General features: G+C 40.2%; 1 protein-coding gene across 1 annotated transcript; it reads left to right on the top strand.

The window, feature by feature from the left end:
• The first annotated feature begins 1,836 nt into the window (after positions 1 to 1,836).
• Positions 1,837 to 15,124, top strand: rasa1b (RAS p21 protein activator (GTPase activating protein) 1b). The gene is made up of 25 exons (XM_048258653.1): positions 1,837 to 3,342; positions 3,715 to 3,867; positions 4,211 to 4,346; positions 4,608 to 4,678; positions 5,056 to 5,173; positions 5,322 to 5,353; positions 5,526 to 5,578; positions 5,681 to 5,831; positions 6,244 to 6,322; positions 6,468 to 6,591; positions 6,699 to 6,858; positions 7,076 to 7,160; positions 7,266 to 7,346; positions 7,474 to 7,631; positions 8,058 to 8,134; positions 8,466 to 8,641; positions 9,292 to 9,451; positions 10,821 to 10,963; positions 11,206 to 11,321; positions 11,419 to 11,505; positions 12,723 to 12,790; positions 13,212 to 13,300; positions 13,387 to 13,464; positions 13,894 to 14,028; positions 14,354 to 15,124. Exons 1-25 carry the CDS (start codon positions 2,876 to 2,878, stop codon positions 14,435 to 14,437), a joined length of 3,081 nt encoding a protein of 1,026 aa, XP_048114610.1. The 5' UTR covers positions 1,837 to 2,875; the 3' UTR covers positions 14,438 to 15,124.
• The last annotated feature ends 3,035 nt before the right edge of the window (positions 15,125 to 18,159 follow it).

Here is an 18,159-nt window from a genome sequence, read left to right as displayed (position 1 = left end):
CCATACTAAAGGAGATAGGCAGTCCAATTTACTGGTTATCACAGTAATTGAGCCAAGGCTAGCTATGCATGTGCCTCTGACAGATTGGTGACCTGGCTGATGGTGCCGGGGGGAGAAAGGATAAGACTTCCTGTTTACTAATGAGAACAGAATATAAGACTTGCTAATTATGAATGCTGGGCTCCTCATTCAGTCAGTCAGGCCTAAAGAAAACACTGTGGAAATCGGACACCCTTTTTCTCTCCGTCTCTTTGTTGTCTTTCTGTTTGTCTGTCTGACTGACTTTGTGAGTCTTTTTTGATGTGTATCAGTTTGAGAATATGCAGTGAAAACAAAAATGACACTGTATATTCAGCTGTGACAACCTGAAAGTGTGGGTCAATGACAGATGCTGTCCATGTGCCAAAAAATATATGTTTATGATGTGTTCATGCAATTTCCTCAGAATTAGCTTCACTGTTTCACTAATATCTAATACTAATACACTAATATCACTTGTTAAACATAAGTCAGCATTCATTAAAAAAGACACCACTTCTCTACTCATCCATAGTGAGAATCCAAATAAAGGCAAATAGACCAAAAATATACTTAAAAAAAGAATTACAGCAAACAACTCATGCAGCCTCCATCTTGTTTTGCTCTAAATCCCCACTCCAAGAGCTCTGAAAACACTGAATACACACAGAAAGACACGTTGGCCTGACTTGTCAGGTGAGGAGGTAGAAGATAATAGAGAGGTATCCAGTCCGACTGGAAAATAGGTTAATAAGAATCAGAGGACAGAATTCCCTCTGCTTATTCCCTTGAAGTGATTAGGTTGAAGTACTGTTCTCACACAGCATATTTCATTAGGAGAAACACCTGAAATAAGAGGGTGATGAGATTGTTTTCTTGGTCATATTAGGCCTCATATTTTGTTGTTTAGTAGCCTTTGGCCTGTTACCTAAAACCTGCAGCTGTGTTAAGGGCAATTCCATGGAAAATTAAATTTTTTGTAACATCCATAATGCCAATAAAATGTGATATGGTATGATGTGAATGATTACATGAACTTTGAGTATTTGCTATTTTTGGCTGAAGAATGAGAAAAATGCACAAAAATGAATGTTATCATTAACATCATACAAATGCCAAGGCATTTTACTGGCGTTGTGGATGTGACAAAAAGTCCATTTTCCGTGGACTTGCCCTTAATCTCTATTTCCATTCCCATTCTATTTCCTGATATGTGCTAATTCAGTAGCCTACATTGTTTGGTTATGAAAAGTGAAAGATATTTAAAGATTATTTAAAGAAGCATTTATGGGCTATTTACATACACATTTTCACAAATAATCGTGCACAGTTCATTTTGTCACATTTCTGACTTTTATATTAATTTCATCCTCCTTGACTATGCCACTGGATGGTGGGTGTGCGTTGTGTGTGAGGGACACAGAAATTCTGATTGGTTAGCTTCATAGTCGGTCGGGGGTGCTGTGCTTCTTGTGCACCAGGCGTGCTCACCAATCAGGGGTGGCACAAATTAAAGAGACATTTGGAATATTGAACTGAATCAATTCATTGAGATTCAAAAATCATATCACAAATCTCAATCGCAATATTTGTCATAATAGTCGCAATTACATTTTCCCCAAATTGTGCAGCCATACCCCAACCTTTGTGTTGGAAAGGGTGAGGTGGAGACCTGGCCATGGGAGGGACTGTGCATACCCACTGATGTCATCATCTTGCTCTGATCTTGATCTTGCTCTGATCTTGATCATTCGATGATCGAATGCCCCCCCTCCCTCCCCCACACACACACACAAACTCTTCAAACCCCTCGGCATACAAATTCACTCATAGAATCCTTTCCCAATGGTACCATCTACTGGAGAAAAGGAAACTTGCACAAATTAAAGTTAGCGCTGAACTCCCATGACCTCACTAAAACTGTCTGAGGAAGAAAGGATGAGACAACAGTGAGGAATACACTTGCAGTTTTCACCATAATTATCAGAATAAAAGGTCAATGGACTAAGGACTTAAATAAAACTACAATGCAATATTAATTACCCTATCTTATTAGTAACCAATAGGGGGCGATGAGATTACTTTCCCTCCCTATTGTATTGAAACGGGCACGCGCTGGAAGGATAATACAAGAGCAGGGGCAAGCAGAACTAGGAGAGGGAGGGTGCAGCCGTGACCGAGTGACACCAACTATGTTATAAGCTAGCAAAGTTACTGCGAGGTGGACAACTATTAATCGTCGAGAAGTGAATCAGTGTGTCTGTTTTAAAGTTTTGAGACATGTTCAAGAATATACGACTGGTAAGACGCTCTGAAATGCAACGGATGGTTGGAAGAAACGTTGTCAAAACATAGAAGGTTTTGACCAGCTTCTGTTAACGGAGCGCACAGATTGTACTTGGCTAGGTAGTAACTTTTCTGGCTAAGTTACCTAGCGGATAGCTAGATAAATGGCAAGTAAAGTCAATATAGCTAGCCAGCTAGCAAGCTGTTAGCTGTGGGACAAGTGGACTGCACCTCCAACTTACGTTAGGAGAGAAAACAAAGCAATACTATCAAATATGTTGCCGCGAGAAATGTTGCTTTAAAACTATAGTTTTAATAATGCAAACTTAGCAGCCGTACTGACATTCATCATGAAGACTTAAAACTTGCGTCCCGTGTACTTGCTAGAGCAATCAAAGTTATCACCTAGCACGCTATTTAGCTAGCTCACTTTAAGTAGCTGAGAGTGGGTTGCTGCTGAAGTCGAGAGTCTGTTCCGGAGTTGTTGAAAAGTTGTCAGAGTTTAGAGACACAGTACTACTAGTACTCCACATAAAATACTAACTTAGTGAGACGTTTTGACCGAAGAAAAATGATGGCAACAGATGACGGCGGTGAGGAGACGGACCCTGCTTCTGTGATGACACAGATAGATGGCGGAGGAATATTGGACACAGCCCGTTTTGCGTTTTGTACAAAGCCGAGGATTCGGATGCCGGAGACGGGCCCGACCTTAACTATGGACACTAACCGCTCCTTAGGTTCACCAGAAGTGTCTCATCAGATGACGATAGACTGGTCAGGGGTGGAATCGAAAACGGGAACAGCTTCACACATTCTTAAAGATGGGAACAGGGTGACAGATTCCCCATCGGAGGGCAGTGGTGGTCGGATATTACCCAACACCGCAAGTCCGGATGGCAGCGCTGCCCTTCCCTCGGTGCCACCGCCCCGCACTTGTGGGATATTGGGAACAGTGGATGAAGGAGATGGGTTGGACGGCCAAGAATATGAAGAAGAGGAAGTTGTCTTCTCCCTCACTGCCCCTCCACTTAATCAGTGAGTTAATTAAGTTTTAATTATCCATGCTCATAAATCCTAATCAATGACAGTTTAATTCTCCGTAGTTAGTCGGTATAGTTTTTGTGGTGGGGATATATTTCACTCTAGTTGATAAAACAGATGATCACGAAACGATTGGAGGTGGCGTGCAGGTCTAAAGGACAGAAAGCCTGAAAGTAACAATCGATTTGTAGTTTCCACGGGGATTAGGGAGGGATTTGGGGTTTAGCCTATTACATCTGAAAACTCAATCTCCAAGGCCAACACTTTAAATTCTCCATTTGTGTCTAGAGGTTATAATATGAATAATAATAATCAGAAAGAAGCCTATTTTCCCCCCTCTGATTACCATGGTCCCTGTTATGACAGGTGGTATCATGGGAAACTGGATCGGACCATGGCGGAGGAGAGATTGCAGCAGGCCCGGAACCCTGGCAGCTATCTCATCAGGGAGAGCGACCGGCGGCCTGGCTCCTTTGTGCTGTCCTTCCTCAGTATGACCAATGTGGTGAACCACTTCAGGTGCAGCTGCGCATGGACCTTATGCATGCATACACACACACACACACCACATATGCACACACACACACACACACATACACATGAAGGCACGATTTATAATGCTTAACTGGTTTCAAGTATCTTAACACACAAGGAATATATCTCGAGTATTTAGAATAGCAACATCTTGTTACTTAGTGGGCTAGGTAGGGGAACACTGGAAAACATAGCCGAACATCATAGCCGAAACATAGCCGATCTGCATCCCATGTATCGTCTGCGGTTTTGTATTAAGGACCCTACTCAGCTTTTGAAATCAATCCCAACATCAGGCCTGTAATTTCCTTGTCCTTTGCCTGTGCAGGATCATTGCCATGTGTGGAGACTACTACATAGGAGGCCGACGGTTCTCCTCCCTACCTGACTTGATTGGCTATTACAGCTACGTCTCCTGTTTGCTTAAAGGAGAGAACCTCTTATATCCAGTGGCGCCTCCTGAGGTAAATGTTTGACTTTTCTGTGATTGTTCGAAGTCTATCGGCGTAATTACAGTATTTTCTGAGCAATGATTAAGTATATGTATACTTACACAATAAACATTTCAGAGCAATGTTGAAGTATATGTATACTTACACAATGAGTAAGTTGTCAAAAGAGCTTTGTGAAATAAGCAAAGGACTGTATGTTGTCAGTAGGCACAGAAGGTCCCTTGGTTTGTGGTGGAAATACTATGTTAATATGTGGTATAAATTGTTTTGTAGCCAGTGGAGCATCGCAGAAGAGTGCGAGCAATATTGCCATACACCAAAGTGCCTGAAACTCCAGAAATCAGGTAAGATAGTATGGACCAAAGATTCTAGAATCTTTGGTATGGACCCTTTCAAGAGAGTTCCATTATCAGCATCATAGTTGGCCCCACAAGACTTCCTTTTTAACATTCCATATATGTTATCTTAATGCAGAGGAAGTAGATTGGGGCCCAAATAGAACGTTCAAGCATTGTTTTTGTTTTTATTGTTGAAAGGGTCTATAGAACATGTTATTGCTGCTTTATGTATATGCCACTTTGGCTAAAGGGCACTCAGTGCTTGTTTCAGATGGTATTTTGTACTTAATCATAATAATAGTAATGAAACTGAAAGTTGTGATCATTATACACTGTTTTTCCTAGAGTCACATTTGCTTGTTCCATCTGTTTGGCTTCTGTAGTTTCCTGAAAGGGGACATGTTTATTGTTCACAATGAACTGGAAGACAGTTGGATGTGGGTGACAAATGTTCGCACAGATGAGCAGGGGCTGATTGTGGAGGCTCTGGTGGAGGAAGTGGTTTGTAATCTCAGTCTTGTCTGTTTACCAAATTAACCACACTGCCTTATGGCCAAGTATTATGACATTAGACCACAGCGCACTTCCTTTTACTGGTCAGGTCAGTGGGGATGTGACCTTTTAACATGGTACAATTTTCTTTTTTAAGGCAAAAGAAGAAGATCCACATGAAGGAAAAGTGTAGGTGTTCTTTTCTTGCTCTCTGTTATATAGCAGAGGCCAGCTAAAGTTAAGCATTGTGTTTGTGTGAAGCTTTTAGTGGTTGGTATGATGTGTTTACTGACATGCTTTTAATGTTTAATTGTTTGGGAGTTTTGTTGACTCTATTTTGACCTTGGCTGTAACTCTATAGATGGTATCATGGGAAGATCAACAAGCAAGAAGCCTACAATCTACTTATGAATGGTAAACCTCTTGAACAAATTCAGTATACAAACCTACTGTAAAAATAGTTACTCAATCACTTGATTTGTTTGACCCTGGATGAATGTTGTTGTTGTTGTTTAGTTGGGCAGGTGTGCAGTTTTCTAGTCCGGCCTTCAGACAGCACCCCAGGGGACTACTCTCTCTTTTTCCGAACCAATGAGAACATTCAGCGCTTCAAAATCTGCCCCACTCCCAGCAACCAGTTCATGATGGGTGGCAGATATTACAGCAGGTCAGAAGCAATGGTCATTTTTAGAGCTCTCTTAGTTAGGAGCTCTTATAACCTGAGCAAAGTTGACGAATCCATTTCAGATTGTAAATAAGTAATCAAAAAAGGTAAACGGATTGTTGTAAAAGGATTGTTGTTAGTCATGTGGATTCTTTTAATGGGTAACTCAGTGTATTTTCAAAAGATGGGAAGTTTATTCTTTTTATTTGCCAGGTGGTTTATCCTTTAGTGCGCTGTAATAAAACTGGAAAGATTATCTCTGAAGCATTATGACTGGTCCATTGTTGTGCATACTGCATAATTGACCTTGTTGGCATTTTTCAGTTGCATGGTTTGGCATTGTATTGCTGCTTAGCATGATTCTGCCAAGGTGTACAATTTATTCTGATGGGGTGACTCTGTCTCTTGTCAACAGTATTGATGCTATCATTGACCACTACAAAAGAGAGCAGATTGTAGAGGGCTACTACCTGAGAGAACCTGTATCTATCCAGGTGAGTCACAGACCCTAAACTGATGATGTGCAGACAGGTCCCAAATTTCCATTTGATATTTTCCTGTCATATTTTGACACCAGGATTTGGAGTTTTAGACTCTTTGCTGTTATGATACCTGTTTGATTTTGACATTGTACCCCAGCACCACCAGCATTTACTGTCAGACATCATGGATGGCAAAGAGATCTACAACACCATCCGTCGCAAGACAAAAGATGCTTTCTATAAGAACATTGTGAAAAAAGGATATCTTCTCTTCAACAAAGGTATTTGGACTTTTAAATCCATGTTTAGATCATAATAAACGTCTTTGCAAAGGCCTGTGGTCAGGCAGAGGTGAACGTTCTAAGCCCTCAACCCTCTGTTCCACCAGGCAAAGGTAAGCAGCGGTGGAAGAACCTTTACTTCATCCTAGAGGGGAACGACTCCCAGCTCATCTACTTTGAGAGTGAGAAGAGAGCCACTAAGCCAAAAGGGCTGATTGACCTCAGCGTGTGCTCCGTGTATAATGTCCACGACAGTATGTTTGGCAGGTGAGCTCCACATCTTTATTCACCACAGAAAGGGATGGTTGTGTATTTGATTTGGCTTTTATTTCAGAGATAGAAACTTTTGCCTTGACATAGTATCATCTGTCTAAAAAATAAAATTGCTCTAACATTCTTATGGTATGTGTGGTATATGCTATATTGTGTATATAAAATGTTGTGTTTGTACTTAAAAGTTACAAGTTGTAGTTTTTCCCCCAAGGCCAAACTGTTTCCAGTTGGTTGACCAGCACTTCGAAGAGCAGTACATCTTTTACTTTGCAGGAGAAACTCCTGAACAAGCACAGGTGATCTCTGATTTTAGATATAACTGGTGTAATGTATCATGCAAATAATCCAGCAATTCCCTTGAGGATTTACATGTGGCGGCAAATGTTTTTTTACTGTAACAGGACTGGATGAAGTGCTTGCAAACCTTCTGCAACAACCTCAAAAAACCTACGCAGCCCTCCTCTAATAAGCGCCTCCGCCAGGTAATCTGACCTCCTCGTCACCACTCAGATTGGCTGTGAGATTTGTGTCCTGATTTGACGGGATTTGACCATTTGCTGTTGGTACTCTCTCTCACATGTTGCTCTTTCACTTCTGCTGCTGTTGCAGGTCAGCAGCTTGCTCTTGAACGTGGAGGAGGCCCATAAATTACCCAGCAAGCATTTCAACAACGCCTACTGTAACATTTACCTGAACAGTGTCCAGGTGGCCAAGACTCACCCTCGAGAGGGTCTGAATCCTGTGTGGACTGAGGAGTTCCTCTTTGAGTATGCTCTTTAATCTTCACCATCCACATTCCTGTCTCCCACTAAGCTTCTGCCTATCATACATCAGTTAGAAGATGATTTCATCCAAAATGACACATATCATGGCATTGATCCACACTACAGTAATCCACACAGTGATACAACAGTTAAGCAAAATAAATAGTCTTTGGTTTGTTAGATGCCACTGTAGTGTAAAAGTGGAAAATTACACAAATGTTGCCTGAATAGTGTGTTTTTATTTTGTATATGCAATATAATTGAGTGCAGTGATTGCTAGCACCTTAGACCACGCTAATAGTGAGCCAAACAGATCAACCATGGGCATGAATGTAAAATGCATTTTTAAATTTCATAAAAAAAAAATTAAACTCCTTTGCTTGCATAACTGCATAACTCATGACTTTCTTTCATTCCACCCTTTCTCAGTGACCTCTCGAGTGATATCAACAGATTTGAGATCAGTTTGAGCAACAAGACCAAGAAGAGCAAAGAGAGTGATATCTGTGAGTATCTCAATCGTGTCTCCTGTTTTATGGTCCGCGGTTGTTTTCAAAGAGCCACATAAACAATAGTTCTTCATTTCATGCCTGGGATTTATATGCCATTTAATTTGATCTGGCAGTGGAGGATAGCAAATTGTATGTTGTAAACTAACAACTGAAGGACTTGGATGGCGTGTGTGGTTCTAAGGAACATTGTTGTTGTACCATTGTAGTCTTGACTTCCCCCTCGTTGGATCCTGCGCCCCTGTATTTAGCTATGTCTATGTAATTGCTCCGCCTCTGTCAGGACTGTTTTCAGTTAGATCATGTATGCTCCCCCCCCCCCCTGCAGTGTTCATGGTCTGCCAGCTGTGCCATCTGCAGCGGGGCAAGATGATTGATGAGTGGTTCCAACTGAGCTCACACGTGGCTCTGAAGCCCGGCACAGAGACCAGCTCACTCAGGGTCCGGGCCCGCTACTCCATGGAGAAGATCATGCCTGAGGAAGAGTACAATGATTTCAAAGAGGTAATAGACTCCAGTCAGTCCTCATGATTTGTGCTCAGTTTCACACCTTTGACCTGGTTTCATCCTGATGGAGGCCGATATATTGGCAGTGATGTAGACACACAGAGATGCAGTATGTAATACATTACTACATTGTTAGCCCATTGCTCACATAAAAAAATGTTTCAACAGTGGCCATTAAGACTTACAAAATGTATGAGATTCATTCATATATACAACAACAACACGTTACATTTTTATAGCGCTTTTCTAGACACTTAAAGTGCTTCACAGTGATGTGTAGCACCCACCTGGGTGATGCACGCCAGCCATTATGCGCCAGAACGCTCACTACACACCAACTGTATACTGTATATTGTGTATAGGTTATAGTTTGATGAGTAATCTGTAATGTAGGGTTGATGCATTTATGCTCCCTATGCTCATGGTTGGCTGACTGAATGACATTATGGGCTCTAATTTGAAAGAGGCGCATTGCAATGCGATGCATAACACTGCCCCGCACAAACTAATGCTGATTTAATTATTGGGCAGAAACATCTTGCTAATTTTTAAAGAGCAACACAAGATGCTCCCTTTCAGGCTCTAAGAACTTAGTATCAGGAACACAATGTTTTACAGTATTAACATGCATTCAAATGTTCCTACAGCTGATTCTGTTGAAGGAGTTCCATGTGATCAATGCACTGGCCCACGTGTGTGGACAGGACCGGACTCTCCTGGCCAGCATCCTGCTGCGCATCTTCAGGCACGAGAAGATGGAGGCTCCTCTACTCCGGGCACTTAATGACCGGGAGATCAGCATGGAGGGTAGGCGTCTCTTTCACCTTCCATTAGGCACTTGAAATTGATAAAACTCAAAGTGTTAAATTGCTAGATCAGGATTTCCTGTGAGAGCTACTTAGACAACATAAACATCTCTGTTTTGTAGACTGTTCAGTTTGATTTAATAGGAATTTTAAGAGGTTTACCAAGTGACCATGTTATCAAATTTTCCTTGAACGTTTTGGAGAGCTACTCAGAAACAGCTACCTGTTAGAGACCCCTGTGCTGGATAGGAGTAAGTGCTATTGAGGAGTAAGTGTTCTACTGCAGTGGTTCTCAACCTTTTTTCAGTACCCCCTGTAAAATATTTTTTTACCCCCTAACCAGCGCAAAGCATTTTTAGTTGAGGAAAAAAAGACACAGAGCACTGTGACATCAGTGTCTAATTTATTAAACTTTGGAACCATGACTCCATCATTTGAGTTCTGACAGTGATTGACAGGTGATGGCGGGTGGCATGTGACAGGTTGGGTCGAACCATCCTGGTATGGGGGGGACTCTGGGTTGAATAGCCTACTGAAATATAAAATTAATTTTATGAACTTATATTTTCCTGAAATATTTATTAAATAATTGTAATTTCATGTATTAGTACTAGCATTGATTTTATTTTGATTTTTAAAGAATTAAAATATAAAAAGCGTATTATAAAAATTCTTAGTGATGGCCAAAAGTATTGGCACCCATGCTAAAGTTGACTGAAAAGAGGAATATAAAATCATCTTTTGGAAATTGATCTTAATGCCTTAATTCCTCTCCATCTGACATGCTTGGCATATCTATCCGATCACAGGTCCGCGAGTAATTCAAACGAGAATGAGTGTGCAGCATTGGTTTTTGTACATGACGTTAATATTTTGCAGTCACTTCGTCTGATTTTATAAGCCAGAAGGATCAACATACTTGCTATCAATGGATAGCCCTGTGTCTCCTCTTTCATCTGATATGCTTGCCATATCTATGCGTTCACAGGTTCGCAAGTAATTCAAACGAGAGTAATGGGTGAGAAGGTGAACGCAGAGAAGTAAAGACTAAATATGGTGCAATTTGATTTAATTTCATGATTTGTTTTTATTTTCGTACTTTAACGTACAGACAAGTGCGTGGTCTCGTTGGAAATCCCCACTTCTGCTCTGTCACGCAATAAAGGTTTTATCTCGCTCCGATGAACAGTTGCGGAGCAATGTAACAGAAGAAATGGTGTGTTTTTTGACGCACTTTGCGTCAATCGGGTTCTAAGGGTTAAAATCTCACGTACCCCCTGGAGTGCCTTCACGTACCCCCAGGGGTACATGTACCCCCATTTGAGAACCACTGCTCTACTGAATATGACTCTTTTCTTGCTATCTTTCAGATGAGGCTTCCACACTCTTTCGTGCCACAACACTGGCTAGCACATTAATGGAGCAATATATGAAGGCCACGGCCACTGCTTTTGTGCACCATGCACTCAAAAACACCATACTAAAGATTATGGAGTGTAAACAGTCCTGTGAGGTGGGTCATTCTTTATGACGTGTCGTCGAGTTTTCAGTTCAGCATTTTGTTGGGTAAATAGTAGTGGTCCAACATATTGATTAAAATGTCATAGTAGATTGGTGGTAGATTCAGTTCTCTTTGAAATTGAACTCTGATTGTATTTGTGTCATGATAAGCTATTCTTATTAAGCCTTGCTCGTTGAACCATGCCTACCCTTAAGGCAGCTCCTAATGAATGGCTTCATCTATCCCCAATTCAGTTAAATCCCTCAAAGATGGAGAAGAATGAGGATGTGAATGTGAATTTGAATCATCTCTTGAATCTTGTGTCTGAACTGGTGGAGAAAATTTTTATGGCTGCTGAGATTCTTCCTCCGTAAGTAGACCAGGTTTCATAATCCTATTGGTGGTAATACTGTTTGTGAGGCCTGTGTAGTTGAAAATTTCCTTCAATGTCAACTTTTATCCCACAGGACCCTGAGGTTCATTTATGGGTGTTTACAAACATTTGTTCAACAGAAATGGCCACTGAATGTCACAATGAGAACAAGGGTTGTGAGGTAAGTGTCTGTTTGATCTGGATTGACAGGAGTCAATTATCTTTGTTGCCAAACACAGTCCGCTAGTGTTGTGTTTTGATTATTACTAACTAGTGCAGTGCCCGTTCAGACATGTTATTCCTGTAGAACATCAGTAGCCCAATTGCGTGCTTTAAAAATAGGATGATGGCGAAAATATCGTTCCAGCTAAGCATTCAATAATGATTAGCCTACTGAATATTATATTATAATACATAAGCCTATAATAAATGTGCAGTGAGCAGAATTTAGGCATGGCTGCATGTGACATTTTTTACAGATCAAAATGACATAAACATAACAGCTGTTTTCAGTTAAGGGCAGCTATATGTTTATTGTTAATCCTATTGACAAACCATTTTGTAGAATGATTTATCGTCGTATGAAATATGCAACGATGTGACTCAGAAACAATCTCTGGAAATATGCAACGATGTGACTCAGAAACAATCTGACATCACACTCTGTCTGCCACTTGTTGTCTGTAGCTGATCAAAATGACATAAGCCTAAAGCTTTGATGTAAGGCTATATGTTTAGCCTATTGAATAACTTAATGATATGGAAGACAAACCATTTTGTAGAAAGATTCATCATATGAGATTTGCAACTATGTGAAAAAAAGTATTTGGTAGCATAAGTACCATTTCACTCTGTCTGCCACTCATTGTCTGTAGCTGTGTGGCATTCTGAAACGTCCTTAAATTCGGGACCATTAGCCTATGGCTCGTTTCAATTGCGCTGTGCGAGGAGATGATCTTTGGCATTTCTTATCCAAACAACATAAAACTTGGCACTGCACTTACTCGTACCCGTAGCAAGACACCTGCCAAGTTTGAAATCAATTGGATGAACGGTTCGACAGATATGTGAATAACTCCCAAACACACAGACGGGGGAGTGGCAACAGTAGAGCGGCGAAAGCCAATGCGTGCTTCTTTTACTGATATATTTAACGAAATATTTTGCATTTCTTACCCAAACAATGTCAAACTTAGCACTGCACTTACTCGTTCCCCTTAGCAAGACACCTGCAAAGTTGCGAACTGACACATACACAGACAAACGCTCCTGTAATTTATAGATAGATAATAATACTATGAGTGCTTAGTATTATTAGCATTCATCGTCCCATATTTTCTGTCTGCTTGGTTGTTCACAGCGAGTTGTTCTTAATGAAAGCAAATGTTTCTTTTTCAGTGGATTTGTCTTCCTCAGGCTGATCTGCCCTGCTATTGTCAACCCAAGAATATTTAACATAATCACTGGTAAGACTGCAATGTCACAATTTGAGTGAGAGAAGCGAGAGAGCAAGAGAAAGTGATGAGGCTCTGAGAGAACTCCTCAGATAATGATTATGTCAAGTCCTAAACTAAACTTTTTAACTGGGGATCTCTGTCTATAGAGAGAATGAGTTCATTTGTTCGCCTTAATCTCCCCTGGAAAGTCCTGTGGTCTAGATAGAAGAATGAGTTCATTTGTTCGCCTTAATCTCCCCTGGAAAGTCCTGTGGTCTAGATAGAAGAATGAGTTCAGTCTCCTTACAGGTGTTCTGTCCATTTCAATGTACAGTATGTTTCTTTATATCTCTGGGGGATTATGACTATGACTAACTTTATAACGTTAACTTTCAAGCTGCTGACAACACTATTAAGAACTTTGAAACATTTGCCCTCATGTTGTTTGAAGATCCTCCCTCACCTACTGCCTCACGGACCCTCACGTTGGTCGCCAAAGCTGTGCAGAACCTGGCCAATCTGGTCGAGTTTGGAACCAAGGTATGATGAAAACACACATCCCTCTGCCTTTCTCTGTGGAATATAGATTGAGATTAAGCTTGTTGTGTTATGGATGGTTGATACAGGAGCCATATATGGAGGGCGTGAACCCTTTCATCAAGAGCAACAAGGACAGAATGATTAGGTTTCTGGATGAGCTTGGGGTAGGCCGTTCATATTGACTCAAACTGGAAAATAAGTCTTGTGCTCCCTCACTCACTCACTCACTCACTTGCATCACACACACACACACACACACACACACACACACACTCAATCACTCACATACGGACACACTCACTCACTCACTTGCATACACACACACACACTCTTTCCCACTCACTCGTGTATGCACTCACTCACATAGGCACACACTTTCTCATACGCATAGGCTCACACACACAGGTGTACACACTGTCACACAGAAACACACACGTTCAAAAACACAGATGTACTCTCTCTCTCTGTCATACACACTTGCTGTTTATTGCTGGAATCATTTGATTTGTTTTTAAAAAGTAACTCCTAAAACTCAAGTAATTCTTGACACCTTCACCCTAAACCTGGTGATGTATTTGTTTTGTCATGAGCAGAATGTGCCTGAGCTACCTCACACTACAGAGCACTTTATAACGGACCTGCCACGGGACCTGGCTGCACTTCACCAGCTGTGTGTCAGCCACTCCGATGAGCTGCGCACGCTTAGCAACGAACGTGGAGTCCAGCAGGTACCACCACCTCTTTATTCATTCTTAGGTGCTCTTAAGTGTTCTTATGTAGTTCTTATTACTTCAAAGGTTTAAGAATTGAGTGTCAAATGTCTAAGATGTAGGATATGCAAGAGTGGATTTATACACATCAAATGAAGTAGGAGTCTCCTGGTAGAGCTTCAAACAGAATATAAAAGTGATACTGTAGATTAAATCAGCCCTTTTCACCATTGATGAATTGTTGATGTCTTTGCAAACAGTTTCAGGAAATATAGATGTTATCTGATGCATGAGCAGCCTTGCTCTGACACTCACAAACGCCTCTTCATTTTCATTCTTACAGCACATCTTGAAAAAGCTTCTGGCAATCACTGAGCTTCTTCAGCAAAGGCAGGTTCACTATGCACCTTCCAACAGCAACAGATAGGAGGCGCCATTGTCTCTTACACATCACTGTCACAAAACCAAACTGACCCTTTATCCAAAAGAACGGTCTTACAGAGACAATATGCAAAAACGACAGCAGTTCCCTCTGTGACTGTTGAAAGCCATGGGTACACACATCTCAAAGATATCTATTTGCCATTGTGTATCCTGGTCCATGACATTTGAAATGTCATCAAAGACATGCTGTGGGCCTTAATGCTTTATGTATGGTGTCTGACTGATTCCTGATTAGGACAATGCATGCACAAGTGCCTAGACCAACTCTTAATTAACTATATGTTATTTTGTGTTTTATATCTATTTTATATAGGAAGGGTATATTGCGAAAAAAAAGCTATTTTGTATCAAAACAATTTTCATGTTGTAATCAAGATATCAAACTAGATGAAGTGTAAAAGACCTAAGATTTTTTTTTTTGAAGATTTTTAAAATTCTTATTTCAATTATACTTTTGTCTTCTATGAATTTGAATTCTCATACGACGGCGTATAATGACATGAAGCCTAAGCACAAAGATACAGAGCTGAAATGCACATTATCACATCTGACAAGAAATGTCTTCTATCAGGAATGCATGCACTCATTCTGCTTTTTGTAAAATATTATATATGATCTTTTTGTAATGTATTTGGAAATAAATCTGAGTGCAATCTTTTTTCAAAACTTAGATTCGTTTAATTTTTTATTTATTCACATCAAATTGTATTGATTTACATCATGTCAACTGATGTGATGTGTCCGCCTTACAAGCAGAACATATAAAATGAGACCTCATTAGATGTTCTATCCACGAAAACACTGTGCTCTCCCTCTTGTTCAATCGGTGCGTTTTCCTAAAGTTGCATTAATCCAGCATAATAAAGACAGTCGCACTCTGAAACGCTCTTATTGTCTTTTAATATCAATATATTCTTTTAATATATATCTAGGGAAGCCATAAGCTGATGAAGGCTTAATGGCCGAAATGTTTCTAACCCCTGTCGCTACTGCAAATACAGTAGATACATATTTGACTCATTTTCTGATCTGTAAAGGGGTGGGAAAGTATGGCCATCATTTTGGCCACTTAAAGGGTCAACTTCCATAGGTGCTTTCCAGTTGCACTCCTAGCAGATAACTATGCATATTTTCTTGCCCTTGATCCCAAGGTACTTCCATTGGAATAGACTTACACTCTGGTTGGCAGACCTGCTATCCTGTTCAGGAAACACCTGATAATTTTGTTGACAAACCTTTAGCCTTACTGTGTAATATTCAAAATGAGGGCATAGTAACTGCACTTGCGGCAGCTTTTGTGCAGGATAATGCTAGGATAATGTTACTGCATCTTCTCCTGTTTGTGTTGAGAACTGCTGAGGTGGTATATGCCTCACATAGTGTTGCATAGCTGACTAGCTCAAGGTCAAAAATATCTCCAATGGTTCACAATTGAAACACACTAGAAAATAAGTGTGGGTGTCCAACACACGGTAAGTGTAGATTTGAGAAGGCAAGATGGCAAAGATTTGTGTGCCTCTTTGGTCCTTCGGAGCCATCAATTCTTCTCTGATCCTTCTTAGCTCTTGAATGTTTAGACCTCTAGACTGAAGCCGCTTTTAACTCTTAGCTATTGTTTGTGGATTCTTCTGGTGGGTAGTATGTTAGGGTGTTTGTGTGATTTGTCTGTTAAGGTGTTTATGTGATGATTTGTCTGCTAAGAGGGTGTTTGTCTGATGATTTGTCTGCTAAAGATTTGATCCAGTATGCTGAGTTTAGGGCTCTCAAGCTGATATGTTAGAGGTTAATTTGAAGGTGTTTGATGTTGCCTGAGTCTTCAAGGCAGTCGGTAACAGGATTGCTTCCTTATTAGGCTTACATGCTATTATTGATGAGTCAAGGGATCCTGACTATCAGAAAGCTGTTTTTTAAGATTCAAGGCAGACTTGCTTGGTTGAGTTCACTGATCCATACTGCCTTACCAGGGAAACAGGTTAATTCAAGAACAGCTATTGCCACAGGCACCTCTCGGTATCCATAGTTTGTTTGCCCAAGGCTCTGTCTGAGGGCTGGTTTGTGCCTAGTAGATTCCACATAATGAGCAGTGCAGTGCTTACACAGGAACTGTTTGATGGGCCACTCCTTTATAGTGATGCTCACGCCAAATTTGAAACACAGCATGCAGAATTGTGTTCTTTATTCTGGTTTACAACTATAGTTGTGTAAAATGTGCACAATTGATTTATTAAGTGAACAGTATTTTATGTCTTTTAGACTATTAATAGACTAATAATAGGGTTCAGTGCAATGTCAAGAGTTTTTTTAATGTGTGTGTGTGTGTGTGTATATATATATATATATATATATATATATATATATATATATATATATATGTGTAAGATCCAGGTACTTCTTAAACTTCTTTGAGGCAGTGAGTGTGATGTTATGAAATAATGTAGGTATGTTCTAGTTGTACAGCAGATGGAGAGCAACTACAGCTTCTAACTTCAACAACGGCCGTCACCGGTGTGGTTTTGAGGTCATGTGACATGGTGATGTTCCACAGCGGCGGCAAAAGTCTGGCAATTTCTAACAAGCATGCATTATATTAAGTCAGCCGACGAAGTCGCTACATGGCGCCGCTTTAAGTCAAATGCACCTATTGATATATGTCTGCTGGTAAGGTGAGTCACCCAGGTGACAGAAATCACACCATTTTCAGAGCATCCTGAGGTCAAAGTGTCTGTTGTCAGAGCAGCTGCTTGGATGTTTAAGCACAGACCTAGCATGAGTCAAAAATCCTAGTTTTTTTGCAAATCTACATGCAAATGCACTGTTTCTTAAAGCATGTTTAGTATGGTAGTGTACCTTGTGAGATGATTTGTTGCTGAGATGAGCGATCTCATACTTTTAATAAAAACACAGATAGCAGTTTAACAATGGTAACAATGAGGGGCACAGACAAATTTAGGGCCTTCTGAAATGTCGAGGGGGCACTAGACCCTTCCCTTTAACTCATTGCCTTACCCCAATCAACAAAAATTTTGTGATTCCATCTTCATTTCTCTATAGGTCATCATTACGGTACAACTTAGCAGTCAGTTCTGTCACTCACTTTCCAATTAGGAATTATTTTCTTCCCATCAATATATGAAATTATAAAAACATGGATACTCAGTTTGGGGTCTTGACGTGCGTCTAAAGTCACCATATCGGGGCGGTCAAGATCTGTATAGAGAGACTTCTGGAAAACCAATTGTACGTTTCTTAATTCTGATTTTTTTTTTTTTTTTTTCAAAATAATACAATTTTGATAATAAATATAGTATTTCCTGGGGCACTAGTGATGGTTGCATATAATGTAGCCATATGTTTCATGGATCCAAACCCCCTTTTGAAATGCCAAGGCCTGTTTGTTTATTTATTTACTTATTTATTTATTTATTTATTTATTTTTTTATTGACCTCACAATGCATTGTCAGTGTCTTTAGAAATAAAAACAGAATGAAATGAACTAAACTACAATATCCCAATACTTACCACAAAAACATTTAGTGCACGGTGTCAGAAAACTATGAATTTTGTTTCATTTTTAAAAAGCACTCTTTTAGGTCTGATCCAAACACTCTGTGGTCCCAAATCATTTTTCAGTGATGAATGAATTTAGGAAATATGGCCATATACATCAAACAGAAATAAATTGCAGCTTCTATGGGTCTCAAATC

Source organism: Alosa alosa, chromosome 12 (genome assembly GCF_017589495.1).
Source record: "Alosa alosa isolate M-15738 ecotype Scorff River chromosome 12, AALO_Geno_1.1, whole genome shotgun sequence".
NCBI lineage: Eukaryota > Metazoa > Chordata > Actinopteri > Clupeiformes > Clupeidae > Alosa > Alosa alosa.
This window is presented reverse-complemented; position numbering and strand designations above follow the sequence as displayed.

What these genes read in the sequence shown, in the direction of transcription:
- rasa1b (XM_048258653.1), top strand. Translation starts at nt 2,876, where the DNA reads ATGATGGCAACAGATGACGGCGGTGAGGAGACGGACCCTGCTTCTGTG. An exon ending in CCTGAAACTCCAGAAATCAG is followed by an intron (nt 4,679 to 5,055) that starts GTAAGATAGTAT and finishes TGGCTTCTGTAG; the next exon opens with TTTCCTGAAAGGGGACATGT. An exon ending in TGGTCGAGTTTGGAACCAAG is followed by an intron (nt 13,301 to 13,386) that starts GTATGATGAAAA and finishes TGGTTGATACAG; the next exon opens with GAGCCATATATGGAGGGCGT.